This window comes from Sturnus vulgaris, chromosome 5 (genome assembly GCF_052056855.1).
Source record: "Sturnus vulgaris isolate bStuVul1 chromosome 5, bStuVul1.hap1, whole genome shotgun sequence".
Classification (NCBI taxonomy): Eukaryota; Metazoa; Chordata; class Aves; order Passeriformes; family Sturnidae; genus Sturnus; species Sturnus vulgaris.
Window position 1 is genome coordinate 15476701 of NC_142247.1, and position 16493 is coordinate 15493193.

Below are 16493 nucleotides of genomic sequence, written 5' to 3' on the forward strand. Positions count from 1 at the left end.
CCAAACCACCCCAAAGTTCTTAACTTACTTTACATTTTTTCCCCACTTCCCTTTCACGCATTTTCTACTTTCATTTTAGCCTCTAAGTTTGTTGCAGTGGTAACTTAGGGAAGTAAACAAGCTTATGGTGTCTCTAACTTGGAACATGAATCACTTATTTTTTTAAAATATGTCCAATAATACTATTAAGTTATGGCCTTAGCTTCTTGTTTTGTTGTGATGAATTCTGAAATCATACCTGTCCTGACTGTTTGAAAACTGCTGCTCTCCAATCCTGCAGCCTGGGTTATGATAGAGAGGTTATACAGGTGGCCTGCTGTAAGTCCTGAAAAAGTGTAGGAGGTCAGAGAACCTTCCTGGTGAATCTCATGAACTGTTTCATGATTATCCAGTAACAGCAGCCTGTAATGATCCACATGTCCAGAGCCAGAAGACCACGAAACACGGATAGTGTCTGTCTTGACACTGACTTGAATATTTTTCACGGGAGATGGCACTGTTGGTATAAAAAGAACACATGCTTAAGGTCCAATGGTTATCTCCATGATTTCAGCAATTTTGAATAGATGTATTCTTGGAATATGTTGGGTTTCTTTAGGGTTACTGAAAACTTAACTCCAAATACACAATAAAAATGACACTATTTTGAGCAAACAATTCTTTATGTCATTCATATTTTATTTCTACTTATAATCAATACATACTTACATAAATAAATAAATAAATAAATAGGCATGTAGAAGAATTATACCCATTTGCTAATTTCAAAATGCAGAAGTGCAGAATAAGTGTACTTATTCTGTAAGTACAACACTGTAAAACACTGTAAGTGTTTTTACTTAGATAAACCACAGGAAAAGAAGTCCTACCTGTGGATCCACTTATGTGAAGTTCTGGGGTAGTCTTATTTCCAGCAATGGCACTGAGGACAATGTTGTATTTATTCCCAGGAATGAGATTGGAAAATGTATTTTCTGTTTTTGAAATTCTTCCTGGTATGGAGACTTCTTGTATCTTTTTCTTATCACGATCAAATAATACTAGCTTGTACATGTCCACCTTTCCTGAGGAAGGATCCCATTGAACCTTCAAGCTTGTGAGTGTAGTTTTTTCCTTATTAATTTCCAAATGAGATGGTGGCAAGGGATCTGCAGTTAGGAAAAAAAAAAAAAGAAAACATAAACCATTTTTTGCTTTGAGATTGTCTGAAATTTTACACAGCAGCACAAAAAAACTTCCAAAATTCTCCCTTTATCATCATCATGCTGCCAATATTTTTCAAAAAGTTTTCTTTCTATTTATAAACACTGCATTGAAGCCAGTCTACAAGCGAGTCTTGCAGAATTCAGAAATATTACGTTTATCTATTTGTACATACTCACAAAGACATACACATAGCAAGACACTTCCACTGTGGATGTATATTGCAAGCTTAGAAGTTTGTTGATAGTAAAACTGTAACAACTTTAATAAGAAACAGTAAACATATAAACCCAGCAAATTATACTCAGTGCTTCAGTGTAATGTAGCTTTATAGATGGTAGCAACAGCTTTCACTTCCTAGCACTCACTCTAAACACTTTATCAGTTATGGGCATGAGCATTTATACAAATTTAAGGACAATGATCTTTTGCTTTTAGTATTAGCTTCAATGACTTGAAACAGATTCAGATAGAATATGCTTCTGCTCTGTTGTAGTACCCTTCATATAAACTTAAAAAAACCCCAAAAAATACATTGACTATAGCTTAAGAAACTAATACTGGAATTACTCCTCCCAACATTCATTATGTTGTTTATTAAGAAGTTCTCCAGTAAAATCACCTGTGAAATAAGATACACTCTAAAGGAAAGGCAAACTGACCAAACCTAAAGAATATGGTTGCTTTTATTCTCCAAGTATATTTCATCCCTCACAAGATCTCATGCAAACCACACAAAATGTATTACGTGTTGATGTACTAAGGTATTGATGTTTATGTCTTCCAATAAGGTTAAGGTAAATGCTTGTTAAGAAGGTATCATGAAACAACCCAAAGTAGTGAAATCAAGCCTTCATAAGTTGGGACGTTAAAGTTTCCCAACAATTTAGGAATAAATTTGCCTACTACAAGAGTATACTCTATGCTACTCTTTCCTAGCATCAGAGCAGGAGTGTAAGGTGCATCCAGGCTGAGAACTGTGGTCTCTGTATGAACAGCACCTCAAACACAGAAGAACAAGTTTTTCCAATGCAGTCATTGCTGCTTGGTTCCCTGAACAAAGGAGACCAAAAAGTGTCAATCACATAATTTAAAAATGCAATGTAAAGGCTGAAAGGATGAAGTTGAATCTACCCCCTGCAGACAAATCCATAAATAGGAGCACCTTAGGAGCCCTTAAGCTGCTTTTTCTTCAAACTCTGGGTGGTGTGGAAGGTTTATTCATTTCCTATAAAGCCCTGCTGAGAGCAGAGTAGTGCCAAGTTTTGGTGGTATACTTTGTCAATCAAATACATTAGGAATGTCAAGGAAGAATCTCCTTCCTTGGAAACATTCAAAAACTGACTGGACATGGTCCTGGGCAACCAGATCCAGGTGGCCGTGCTTGAGCCAGGGACTTGGGCCAGATGACCTCCAGAGGTCCCCTCCAACCTCAACATTTCTGTGACTGAAAAATACTGTGTCCCTTTGTACCCATGTCACTGGTTAAATTCAAATTCTTCGTTTGGACCACAGAGATGTTAGTTAATTTTATTTATTGATTTTGTAAATCAATGTGTTTAATTTTAATCTCTTTTTTTGAAGAGCACTATCTTTTCTTGACCACTTTCTTAAAGGCCAAACTAAGTCTGCTTAAATCTGAAAAAGAAAAAAGTAATATTAAAAATCAGCTCAAAGACCAAGCACATCAAACTTCAGGCCAAATAGTTAAAACTTCATCTAGTTACAGCAACTGAATCATGAGGTTTTAATGAAAAGTGTCAGGAAATCTTAACAATAGGCTTGACTACCAGCTCCACCTATAATATATACTAAGCCACTAAAGACTATTATGTTGGCAACAGTGAATAGTGGGGGTATAATCTTGTTCCTTGAAGGCAATTGTTCTAATCTGAAAGGTCAGACTTTGGAAGTCAGAAATAAATTCCAGCGCTATATATGGTCAGATGCAGGGCTAGCTGAAAAAGTTTTAATTTGACTGACATTGAGAGAACAGTCATGATAGCTGTCAAGAAGTTTAACCCTCTTTCTGACTAAGTTAGGATAAGGTCGACTGTTCTTTAGTCCTGCAAAAGTAATCACCATTGTCATCTGTATAATTTGCCAAATTTGACAAAAGAAGATATCTGCATTTTTAGAAGCACTTATACTGTCCTGGGTAATCTATCTTCTAAGGTGCATGAGCAAAGAAGAAAGTTGCGTGCCTAGAAGGTGAAGTTCAGAAATTCAGACTTTATCTAATCTATCTGGTCCAGAAAACAAAACACTCAGTGCTTTGTACATCCGCTAGAACAAAGGAACAATGAGACTGGGAAGTGCCTGGGCTGAAAGAGCCCTGGATGGAAACAAACACTTAAAAAACCATTTACATTGTTATACAAGTCTCTGTTGGCAATGATACAACACTGATATATCACAGAAATAAAATATTTTTATCAAGATATTTTTATACTATTTGACACTATACAAATGAACGTCCCCTGGTCTACAAAGGCATCTTTCAGAAGACTTAATGGTCTTTGAATTATAGAATTATATTGCAACTCCATTTTCACTTTTGGGGAAGAGGATATGCTTTGTGTACACAGCTGCTGCAGATCCAATTTACAGATATGGCTATGTCAAACTCCAGTGACATGACTACCAGATACAGCCTGTAAGCACAGAAACACACCTGCCTTATGCAGGATTAAAAATACAACAACTGTGAGGTATGAGCCCAGGACTTGTAACAGCGAGTTCCTGCCAGTCTCAGTCATCTTCCTACCATATTATCCATTTTTTTCCCTAGCTTTCCCTCTTCATAAAACAGTAACCTACTTTGTAAGCACTTTCCTGAAGATTATAAGTAAAGAGTCGATTTCATTGTCTTTACTAAGCACAAATATCGATTTCCTTGGGATGATATGCAACTTAGAGAATCTTTAAAACATGGTTATTTATTTTCTTCTTGTACTCTGACTCTGAAATGATGTTTATAACCATTACATGATTACAGATGATAGGATTATACAGCCTATAGTTAGAGCCATGTCATATGTTGTTCCTACAGATGGCTAATAAATCAAATTTGTCCCAAATAATTTGAAATTTACAGGAGTGAACACATGGCCAGGGTACGCTTCTGGCATCTAGAGAGTTACACATTACAATGACAAAACACTCCAACAGTCTGTGTCTTAAAAGATAAAATCATACCTTTTTTTCATTCAAATATTTAATGGATTTTCTAACAAAAATTTATTTACCTGTTAGTTGTCTCAGTACAGGAGGCTTGGATTAGGCAGTAACATAACATAGCACTGCAATATTTTTGTAGACAATAATTTTGAAAATGGCATTTATAAGTCTATTTTAGAAGATACAGTTGAAAGTGGAGTAATTGCCAAATTGTTTTTCGTGGCTCTCTAGACCAGTATCTCAAATCTGAATTTCAATTCAGAATTGAAAATTATAAATATAACTGTAATTTAGGATCTATCCATATACTACTCTTTTTAACTAGACCTAGTCATTTATTGAAATATAGTTATACTGGTGCACAGATATTTGGAGATTTGAGAATTTAAAATGTATCCTACTTGAAATTAGGAAAGGTAAAATCCTACCACCTTTTGCCATACATCATTTCCTAATCACAGAAATAGTTTTACTGAAAAAAACAAAGAATATAACATGGAAGGACTGAAAGGTGCATATACCAGCTTTACAATGTCAGCAGCATGCTGACTACTTGTATGGTTTTATGTGTTGTTTCATGTATATATATATATATATATATATATATATATAAAAATATATATATATGTATCTTAGAAAAACCCCAACACATTGTAAATATTAATATGAAGCAAATATACAGACTTGTGCCTACTAACATCTGTAATTTCATTTTTGCCATGGAAAATTTATCTGTAGCTCAGAGCTGATAAATGGTGTTATCAGCTTTTTCTTTCTTTCCTATTCTACCAAAATAGCACAAATGTCCCCACTGTGTGTGTTTCCATGTCAATGTATACATGGCTTATGAAGTGAATGTGACTGTATTTTCCATTATTTTTGGATGATCTATCTTAGTTCTGCTCTACAGGCTTAAATACTTGCTGTTTTAAATTGACAACCCGCAGATTAAAACTTCTTGAGTAAGTCACTTTAGAGGACTAGTGTAGATTCTTGTTCCACTATTTCACACATTATTAGACTTTAGATCTCTGTATCCACAAGTGAAATAGAAGCTGCTTCTCTACAAAAAGATTCACAAGGGTGAATTTGGTATTATTTGAGAGTTTATGGAATCTTGGTGAGCTGCAGAATTATTCTATTGGAATATCAAACTTGCAAACAACATAGACTTTGATTTTAATGTAACATTGTATACTCAAAAGGCCAATCTGGTCCTCCAAACTTTTACATTACCACTGCAACTGTGGCATGCATTATTTTATTCTTTCACCATAAATCCCTAGTCAGAAAAGACCATACTCAAAATTTAACCAAATATTTTGGATTTTATGTGCTTAGCTACTGAGGTACTTTGTAAAAGAAACTTGATGAAAACTTAACTCAGAACCGGCACACAAAAATTTTTACAGGACTGAATATAGGCAAAAAGCTAGTTTCTTAACTAGGTATATAAACAAACTTCCAATTTTCTCACACTTTCTCATGTGTATTTATGGTATCAAGATGATACAGATGTTCAAACATCGTTTTGCAAAAACAAAACATATGAGATGGGATTCCTTTCACTTCAACCAACTATACTTCAGCTTCCTGGTCTAACCTAGCCTCTTCTGACAACCAGTAGAGAAAGCACCTTCAAATAGCCCATCTTCTTTAGAAAAAGAGCTCAGGAAGGGATTCTCACTGAGTACCAAGGTCAGACATCATGGTTTTAGATGGCCCATGATAGCTCAGTTCCACTGTCATTGAAATTGGTGGAAATTTTGTTTACAATATGGCTGGAAAGACTGTTTATACTTCCATATTCAAAAGAAAATTTCCAGGAACGCATGCCTATAGACACCCAGGCTCAGTACGTGGTAAACTAAAAGTACAAGTCACAAAGGAACAGGTGAAAAACAGCTTCCAAGAAACTGGTTTAAAATGCTGCCCCTGGTGGAAACATAAGAGGAATAATCCTTCCTTGTTCTGCATTGAAAAGTTTAGTATGGACAATACAACATGGGTTATTCACAGGCATAATTAAGAAAAATTCTTTAGAAAAAACCAAAAGACAAATTTTGGGGCTAACTGTATATTTTGAACACCATCAAGAAATTCAACTCAAGGAAAGCAAGGAACCACAGAGCAATCTGAATAGCTCTCTGCAGGAAACATTCATGGCTCCTCTATTTTCATGCTTTTGACTGATCTCTGCTATCCAAAATCCAAATGTAAATCTCGCTTCAACTATGGTATACCAATTTTAAGTATTTCAACTTAAACTTTAATCAGACTTTTCTCTTTGATGTCAGCAACATAACATGACTCTAATGATCAGCTCTTCCAAACACTTTCATCTTATAGCCTTGAAAAATCTATTTAGTGATAAAAAAGTCATAAATGGCATGTACAAGCTTCTGTGTTAATGGTTACACATTAATCAAAACGTGCTCTAAAGTGGTATATTCTCTACTTCTATGTAAGTGTTCAATAATAGAACTTTACTATTCAGAAATGATGTTAATTTATACCTGTCTCTCTAATAATGGCTGATCTATTATTTCAATTTTCACATTACAAGTCACCAATATCAATATTAAAAGCAATCAGCATGATGCACAACAAATTTAAATCACTGTCTGCATAGAAACTATTACTCATTTTTACCAACTGACATAACTCGTACTTAGTGTATAGTTATGACACTAGCAGACTTATCAATGCATTTTTTTAAACTTGAGTTACCACAGCAGATTAATGGAGAATATTCAGCGCATTTGTATGGTTAATGCAGGAAAGAGGCTCTGACAGAAAGCAACACCTCTGAACAGGTAATGGTGAAATATTTGGCTGCTGTAATGTTCAATACTAATATCAAGTACCTCTCGAAAACTTAACACCTTAGGAGCAAGTCAGAGAGGCATTTAATGATGGACTTTATTCAAGACATCTCTGTTTTGGGTCTTGAACTACTACCTTTAAGAAGTTGACCAATATTATATTTTATCACCTTCAAAAAAGCACAAATACAGATAGAAAGAGGCCAGGTGTGCTACTGCAGCTGTTGTCATTCAGTGTTGTCCATTGCTTCACAGCTGAATTGTTCACATGCCCAGACAAATACGAATGCAGAAAGGGTGCTTCCCTTGGCAGCCCCCTGTCAGGCTGCTGGACCATTTCTCTGACCAGTCATGGATGTGTCACTGTAAGTGCTCTACACACAACTATATATCATAACAGCTCACTGGTGATATCCAAGGAAAACATATAGCAAGGAAGATTCAGCCTTACTTTCTAACTTTTAGACTCTGGTTAGACAGAATCAAAGTATGGAAACGGGCTGAAACCGTAAGTTATCCTTAAAGACGGTTTACCTGCTATGAAATAGATTGTATTTTAAACACGGTAAATAAACTGTCAGTTGAGGAACTATGACAACAATATGTTTGCATGAGCACAAAGAATGTTACGGGATACTAAAAAAAAAAAAAAATAAAAAATTCTGACTTAATATCCTCATAGTAGTTTCTTCTTTCAAGCCTGCTGGGTTAACTGTCGGCAGTAGCTACTTCTGATAATGGACTAGAGAGAACTCAAGCACAGGGCAGCAGCTACGTTCAGCAAACACTGTCCACTTGCAGTAGCTGTAAATGCATCGCTCTCCTCCTCCTGTTGGAGCCGGCCGAAGCAAGGGGAGGGAAAGGAAAAGCCCAGCGTCCCTCCCCGCGCACCTGCCGTGCCCGCGCCCGTACCTGTCTGCAGGGAGATGTTGAGAGCCTCGCCGCCGGCCAGCGGCTCGATGCGCAGGTGGTACCAGGTGCCGGCCTCCAGGTTCCGCAGGGTGCAGCCGTAGGTGCCGTTGCCCTCGGGGCCGGGCTGGCAGCCGGCCGCCTCCCCGTCCTCGGAGTGCCCGCTCAGGCTGAAGTTGCAGGCGCGGCCCGCGGTGTCCCAGCGCAGCCGAACGCTCTGCCCGGCGACGCTCCGCTCCGTCAGGTTGGCGCTGCATCCCGCCGCCTGCCCCGGCGCGGCCTGCGGAGAGCGGCGAGAGCGCTGAGAGATCCGCCGGTACCCCCGGGCTCAGCCCCCAGCCCCGTCCCCGCGCTGTGCCGGTGCGGAGCGAACCTGCCTGTGTGCCCAGGCTCGCCTGCGAGGGGCGACCCTACACCGCCCCCCTCCTCCCGGCCGCTCACCTTGGTCAGGGCCAGCGCCGTCCACAGGGCGAATCCCGCTCCATAGCTCAGCATCGCCGATAGTTTTTAACCCCAAAAACCCTCGCGGGGAGGGGAAAATGGGAAGGGACGGCGGGGTTGGGGGATCCGAAGAAGCGAAGTGGCGGCGGCGGGCCCCGGGGGCCCCCGCTCCCCGCCGGGCTCCGAGCCCTGTGCCGGGCCGCCCGCCTGCTGCATGCGCTCGGGGCTGCCCCGGCCGCCGAGCCGCCTCCCTGACACCGGCCTGGGCTGGGGGGGGCTGCCCGCCCGCGGCTGAGGAGGAGCGGAGGAGGCGGGGGAGGCGGCCGCGGCTTCCCACGCTGCCATTCTGACCCGGGCTGACTCTCCCGGAGCCCTTCCCGCCGACTTCCGCAATCAAGAGGCGATTTCCTCGCGTCTCGCTGCGGGGGGCGAAGCTCGGCGAGTCGGGCCCTGCCGCCCACCGGGCAGGCCAACGGCCCCGGGGTGCCGCCCCTCTCTCCTTAAGGATCCCACCTTCCTCCCAGCTCCCTTCCTTCCTCGCTCCTTCCTCCTCACGTCGGTTTTCCCCTGTGTCTTGTCATCCCAAGCGTTCCCCCGGTGCCGCTGTTGGGGGGTAACTTGTCTCCCGCTGGCTGCGCCTCACTTGGCGCTGCCTTGCCTTGTCTCATGGTTGCATCGCTTCACAATGTCTTGCCTCTGCCCCACCTCGCAGCTGCCTTGTCTCATGCTGGTCGTGCCTCATTCCCACCTCGCCTCTTGCCTGCCTTACCTCACGGCTTTTTTGCCTCCTGTGGCTCCTTCTCCTCCTGCCTGCCACTCCTCTTGCGCGCCTGGCCTCAGGCTTGCTTCATTCCATGGCCACCTTATCCAGCAAGCCTGCTCTCCTCACACCTGCCACCCTTGACAGCCATCCCACCTCCTGGCCCACCTTCCTCTTGGCCTCACCTATCAGTAACACCTATCAGTAGTCCCAAACTCTGATGTTTTTAAGGGTTAACCATGGACCGCCAAGGTCTCCATTCTCTCCCTGGCCATGTGGCACTGCAAACAGAGGCCTCGCATCCAGGAGAGTCCAGCAGAGCCCAGCTCTGAGCTCCTGCCTGCAGCAGCAGAGTCTGTCTGTAAGAAGCCAAGTTTTCCCCTTCTTCTCTTTCGACTTGTATCCTCTATACAATTCCTTCCCACATCCCCTGAATAACTCCTAAGCTAAAATTACTCACACCATGGAAAGCAAAAAAGTCTTCCTGTTTTCAGACTGCACCAATAAAGTTGTGTGCAACTCCGAGCTGGCTACTGCCAAAATGAAAACTTTCTGTCATGTATACCCGTTTCCCTCTTGTTTAAATTTCAGCCTCTGAAAACTTGGATGTAAGTGTGTACGTGGGGAGACAGAAGAAGTGTAGACAGAAGCATTTTGCACCTTCAGATATTCAAATACACAATAGCAGCCATGGAGTGAATTTAGAGGTGCACAAAAGAGAGGGAAATGGACATTTTACTTTCTTCAACGAGAATGGCCTTTTTCTGCATCTTTTTGTACTGCATTATGCATGTGGGATTTTAACGTTTAAAAGCAGTACTTCAAGCAACTTCAACACCATCTCTGTATCAATTTTGCCCTCTTGGAGGAAGAAAAAGGTTCTGGATTTACAAACATTAGCCTGCCTTTTAGGGGAGCTGCTGCTCTAGGATTTTTCTGGCACCAGACTGTCAAACAAGATACAAATATCTGAAAAACCTCAAGTCTCCTTCTTCTGTTCTGAAATCAAATGTCTGAGCACTCAAGGGCGTTACCTGCACCTACAGTAAACATAATCTGTCCCAGCAAAGCTCCATGCCTGGTCCTAGGGACATGGTGCTGAAAGTGTTGTGCTGCACTTTGCAAAGCGGAGGATTATTAATAACTTTATGATCATTGCCTTAAGTGACAATATGAATCTGTGTTGGTTATTATGGCATTCTCAAGTCCATAGAAGATCTCCCTTGGAAGAGATGCTTTACATATTTCAGACAGAAGGAGGAACCAAAACCCAAAGAGCTAGCACAGGGACAATCATATTGTTGATGGGAAACACAAGGTGTGTTTCCTAGACCTAAACTGGGACTAAAATGACATAGATGTCTTGTAATGATTTAAGATGAGAATTTTACAGCATGATTTCTTCTTTAGGTGCTCGTGCTTTTTCAGCTTAACAGCATAAACCACACCAACACTTTTCCATCACTGAAGAAGTGCAAATCTGAAGGCTTATTAGGATGTTTGGATTACTTCAAAACCCTCTCTGAAAATTAAAACATTCAGGGTTACCTGCCTTTTCTTGAAAAGGAGCTCACATTATTCTAAGGATTTTTGAAAACATCCATGATCTGAACTTGCAGGAAAGATATAATTAGGATATTTAGATGTAATTGTTTAAGTAGATGCAACAAGTGAAGGGAAAAAGAAGCATAATCAACACTGCAAACATAAAATTCAGGGAAAAACGTGGAATCTACCCCAAGTAAAACTTAAAGACTTTTGGAAATAAATACCTATTTGTCTCTTCTAGCTGGCATAAGATAGTTCAGGAAGGAAAATGATATTATTGCTTCTCAGAAGTGCTCATAATTCAGAAGTGCCTACTTTTTACTCCTATTCTTGCTATCATACAATTTTTATTTTTTTTTGTATTAGTAGGAAAGTACTGGCTTATTACAGGGTTTGACACTTCCGTCTGTATGTTATCCAGCAAAAGTTGCTACACCGGTAAGCTCTGACACAGATGCCTATGCCAGCACTGGAATAAAACATGAGGGGTCCATCATTCACTGGTAGCAATATATTTTACAGAATAGCCAACATAATGCAAGTAATTATTTCCAGACTGGTATTGAATAAATGGGCTTTTAGTAAATCAGCAGTCACAAAGCCTTTAACACTTACTGACCTGTGTGGCAAGCCAAGAAACTAATTAAACTGAAAAAAGAACTGGAAGTGAGTTTTGGGAGTTGCCGGACGTGTCTCTAATAGCAGGCTCCAAAGTCCCTTTCAGACACTTTCCCAAGGTTTCCTGACTTTTTTTTTTTTTAACACCAACCTCTCTGTCTCTCTAATCAAGAGGAAATGGGCTTTGCATAGCTTTTGTCATGGATTCAAAGTGCAAGCTGCAGTTTTACTTGAAATCCAAGGCAGTTCTAAACTAAACATTTTGTTCAATTGAAATGTCACTATTGTCCCCCCTAAAATGGGTATGTGCACAGCCAAATAACAACATGGCTTTACTTCTGCAAACAAGAGGCCCAAGCCTAGGCAAACACAGTTCATAGAAGGTATTGTCTTCCTCAAAACAATACTCAGCACTTAGTCTATGTGTTTTCAGAGTATTGTGTTAAATCCAGTTAATCCTTTAAACATCCCTGAAGTTGACAAAAAAAGTTTTAAACTCCATTCTAAAGATAGAAGAGGCAGAGATGGAGGCCAAAGATTTTAAGTTTGTCTAAATTGGTATATCTAGATTCAAAGCCAGTTGGAGGCTACAAGAGAAAGCTATTACTGATTTTTTTTTTTTCATAGATATGCTTAGACAGCTTATCTGTCCAGATATGAACCAGAATTCTGGTTTGAAAGTTTTGACCTAAGCAGCCTGCTAAGTGCAAATAATGTGATTCAGGAGGTAAAGTGGGGTAGACACACAAGAGGCAGTAGCTTCTGTTAAAATGGTGCCATTTTTTTTTTTTTTTGCTTTGACAAGATTATGTTGTAGTAGTGCTGAAGGCAGTTTGAGTAATACCTGATTTTATAAGACATTTCCATTTGGAAGGAATAAGGATTCTGTGCAGGATGTATGCAAATGAACAGAGGGCATGGGGAAATAAGCTCAGCCAGCATGGACTGAGCCAGAGATCATATTTAAAAAGAACTGCATCAGTTGTGGAGTGGGATGCAGTGGATCCATTCTTGGCTCAGTCCCTTCCCCTTATCAGCATCAGAACAGTGGTATTGGGGTCCATAAATGATCAATTTTATGGATCCTGACACTCTGTCCATAGCCTTCCCAAACATAAAACACATTTCTTAGTCTTATCCGCTTCAACACGCAGTAGTAACTGAAACATGTTTGCCTGCCCCAATACACTGAGTGTAGTGTGGTCTCCTGGAAGATAAGTCACAGGGAATTTAGAGGTTTTCAGTTCTAAACCACTGTGTGATCAAAGTAACACAGTGACCAATAATGCCCTTCATGCTTTAATTCCAACTGTCTCTACACATTTTGCCAGCTGTGATTCCAGATTTGCTCTCAGATTACTGAACTGAGTCTTGCAGAAAAGGAAGACTGGAAATTGATTTGGAGAAAATGGCCTGCCATGTGCTCCTTCTACAGCTGGGGCTGGCAGCCCCATTCACCTTCTCTGCCAAGGTGGAGCAGAGACCAAGAAATGTCTGTGTGTTTCCACTCTGCCTATCACCAGTACATAAGCTGACCATGGCCAAGGCCAGGGTTCCTCTTGAGGCCAGTTAAAGCATTTGGATTTCTCTTGCTTTGATCTGTAAACAATATCTATAATTATCTGTAAATAAGATCATTGCATACTGTAATTCTTAGCATGAAATTAGAGCTAGACCCTCACATCATGCAACAAACAATACCAGAGCCCGAGTCACTGAGAGCAGATGCCCGGGCTCCTGTGGGTCCTGTCACATCCAGGAGCTTTCCATTGCTTCCCACATATCCTGATAATTTCCCTTGAGCTTTTCCCAATGCAACATGTGCACCAGGATTGGGCTGTACAGAAGAGGCAGAATTTTTCTGCAGCTCTGCTTCTAGCAAAGGACGCTGTCAGCAGGAACATCAAAACAAAGCATCCCACCAAAAAAAGAACAAAGCTTAGTCCTGTAGCTAGTTTTTTTCAGGGTTTGGTTTGTTGTTTTTTTAAGCCCACAAAGCATCCACTTGTAATAGCTCTCAGGCTCCACAGAGTGGAGCAGGCTTAATAAAAATCAGTAATTCTTCTGTCTTACCTCTTCTGTAGTGCTAGAGTACTGAAGAGTGGTTGTTGGAATCCAGGCTGCCTCTGTTACTGCAGGTTTCAAGTCAAAGTAGAGGTTTTCAACAGGATTTTTACTGAAGTGTTCAGTCACATTCCTGATGAACATCTCTGTGCTACTCTTCAAAACATTTTCAGGCCTAGAAGTAACAGAACTTGAAGAGGGGGATGTAGTTCTAGTACTCCACAAAGAAGTGTCTGCATCTTCGAGATCTAAGACAAACAAAGGAAAATTATTATAATCAGCTCTACATTTTTACAAACAATTCATTAGATTCAATAAATGTGGCTGATACAACTTCCAAGTAGTTTAAGTGCACCTGTCAGTTCTATAGGTTTTTTTGTTTTCAGTGCAAACGTGTTTTTGCATCAATACCAAAGCCTGCAAAACACAATCAGAAAAAAAATTAATGTCCCTGAACACTCATACAATTAATTTTAAACGTAGTCTGTCAGCGATTCTGGAGGGAAGAGAAAGGTTGTACTTTGTCATTAAGGGCACAAGATTTTTCATTTGCAACTTTTCCACTTGCTTGTGTCTATCAAAATGACACACAGAATCAACCCTCTCCCCTCCTTTCTTAAGTGCATGGGCCAGATTCTTATCTGCCTTTGTTGGGGTAAGTTTAAAACATGGCTTTGTTCAGTAGAATTTTGCAAGATGATTTTTTCAATTTTTTTTTTTTTTTTTAAAACAACATATGTGTTCAAGGTAAGTTCCTTGTGCTCACATGGACATTTCTCTTGCTTTCTGAAATCAGTCCTATGCACACCCCATGCTAGTCCCTGACTGCTGCCTTCCCAAGGCTCAGCTAATGATCTATAACTTAACTGAAGCATCTGTAAATATGACAGTGGATTCGCTTTTTTAGTCACGTATCCTTCAGAGAAAGCCAAAGTTGCAATTAGAGCTCAGGAAAGATTTTACTACACATTTTTCCTCCACATTTTCCAGGTTCTTCCTCCCCATTGGTATGTATTTAATATCCTTTCTTTGTGGCAGTGAGGGCAGGGTTCAAGCTATGGTGGCCTCTACATCTGGTAGCATCACATTTCAGCTAAACTATTGGAATTACTCACTGGCCCCTTCTCACAAAAAGCTGTCCTCCCATTGCTGTAACACAGCTAGTGTGTATTGGCTCGATGCCCAAGACACTTTGTCTGTCCTTGAACTGGGGTCTACAGCACGACAGAACCTTGTTTTGCTGCTGAGCCACTGGGCTGGTTGCCATCTATAACAATTATAGCTCACAAATCCTTTAAAAACAAAGTAGTGACTGGGTTAAATTGCAGCAGAAGTTTTCAAATACAATTACTTGGTGTGCAGTTATGATGTCTTAGCTGGGCAATCTGTGATTACCTCTTACTCAAAGGAGCAGTGGGTGAGCTTCCATAAAATGAACATTATCAGGTTTTTTTTGTATATGTGTAAATATATATGTTAACATGTTTATGTAAAGAAATTTGCAGCACTCTGATTTGCTCAGAAAAGTGAGATTTTAAACCCTAGTAGGAGATATTTCCATGCAAGTGTTTCCTGTGCTTGACAGCACAGTGTGTTCACCTGGTACATGGTTCTGGCACTTTTTGAATAGTAGTGGTTTACTGGAAAGGTTTGGTATCCAGAGTAGATGTTTTCCTTCCTTTTATCTAGCTGTGCTTCTCTGGAAATGAAAAAAAAATCCAAGTCTCCATTAAATTACAAAATGTGTTGATCAAATACTTTTTCAAATCAAGCCAGTGAAAACACTACAGCTCTAATTCTTTCTTACACTTGTGCAAAGGGTTTAATGGAAACCTCAGGTCTCGTCCAACTCTGCACGATCATCTTCATGTTACTGCCTTTGCAGAACTAGAAATCCTAGCCTCGAGGACTTGAAAGAGCTCTATCCCTCTCACTATTTCTCAGTTCAGCCGGAAGTAGAACTTACTGATAACATAAAAAGGGTATATCTGCAGTCACCAATTGCTTAGGAAAAAAGGCCACACAGTTGGGTTCCTAAATATACATTTACACACCCAACATGAAAGCACACTAAAAAAAAAATCTTAATTTACAGAAAAATAGCAGTGATTCCAGCAGGAAGACGTTTGCAGCTGGTCCTCCATGCAAAGGAAGCTGGTGCTGTCAGTGATGTTTATGGGACTCAGCAGCCAGGGAATAACTGGCATTCTTGGTAGAGGAGCTGAGGGGGGAGCTTGACTGTCTTGGAAGCAAAACACTTAGTCCTCAGAAAAGTTCCACCATCCCACAGAGGTTCCATGAACAAGCATTTGGTCACTGCATGGCTCAACATTTCTTGTTAAGGTCCGGGCTATTCTGGGTTTCCAGGCAAAGGATCTTTCCCAGAAAATACTGGTTACAGTCTGTTACCTATGGATAGAAGTGAAGTGTGTATAGCACTATGCCATAGTGGAACTTCAGATATATGTACCAGTATTTTCCATATATCCTACAGTGTACTGATTAATGGAGTTCGTATCTGTTACCCACTTTGAGAAACTCAGAATCCATGTTTATATTTTAAGTAAAACCACTACCGTGATTCTAGCATAAGGATCTCATAGCCCTTCTTCAGTAGCAGACACTTAAAAAAGAAAACTGTGTATTAGAAGACTCATGTAGCAGATTTCTACACAACCTGAGTTCCAAATTTTTTAACCAGAGAAAACTCACCTACTCTCTGGACATTAGCGAAGTACGCAGAAATCTCAACAGTGGTATTTTTCAGATGTGTTTAGCATTATTCCAGGAGCCTCTTTGGATATCAGTTCTATAACTGTTCTTGGGAACAGAACAGCAGCACTGACACTGATGTTGATCACTAGTGGCTGCATGATATATAGTGTGTGAACATAATATTTTAATAATCAGTAGCACACCTAGGAGAAATGATGGTGTTCTGACTA

The 16493-nt window shown here is 40.4% G+C and overlaps 1 protein-coding gene across 1 annotated transcript in view; it reads right to left on the reverse strand.

Moving 5' to 3' along the window:
• PTPRB (protein tyrosine phosphatase receptor type B) overlaps window positions 1–16493 on the reverse strand; it is a 62892-nt gene that overhangs the window by 39381 nt on the left and 7018 nt on the right. The window contains exons 3-6 of the mRNA XM_014879588.2: window positions 13558–13796; window positions 8121–8397; window positions 870–1148; window positions 239–496 (exon numbers count right to left, since the gene is read on the reverse strand). Of these exons, the coding sequence (XP_014735074.2) occupies window positions 239–496; window positions 870–1148; window positions 8121–8397; window positions 13558–13796 (1053 nt within the window). The remainder of the gene's footprint in view (window positions 1–238; window positions 497–869; window positions 1149–8120; window positions 8398–13557; window positions 13797–16493) is intronic.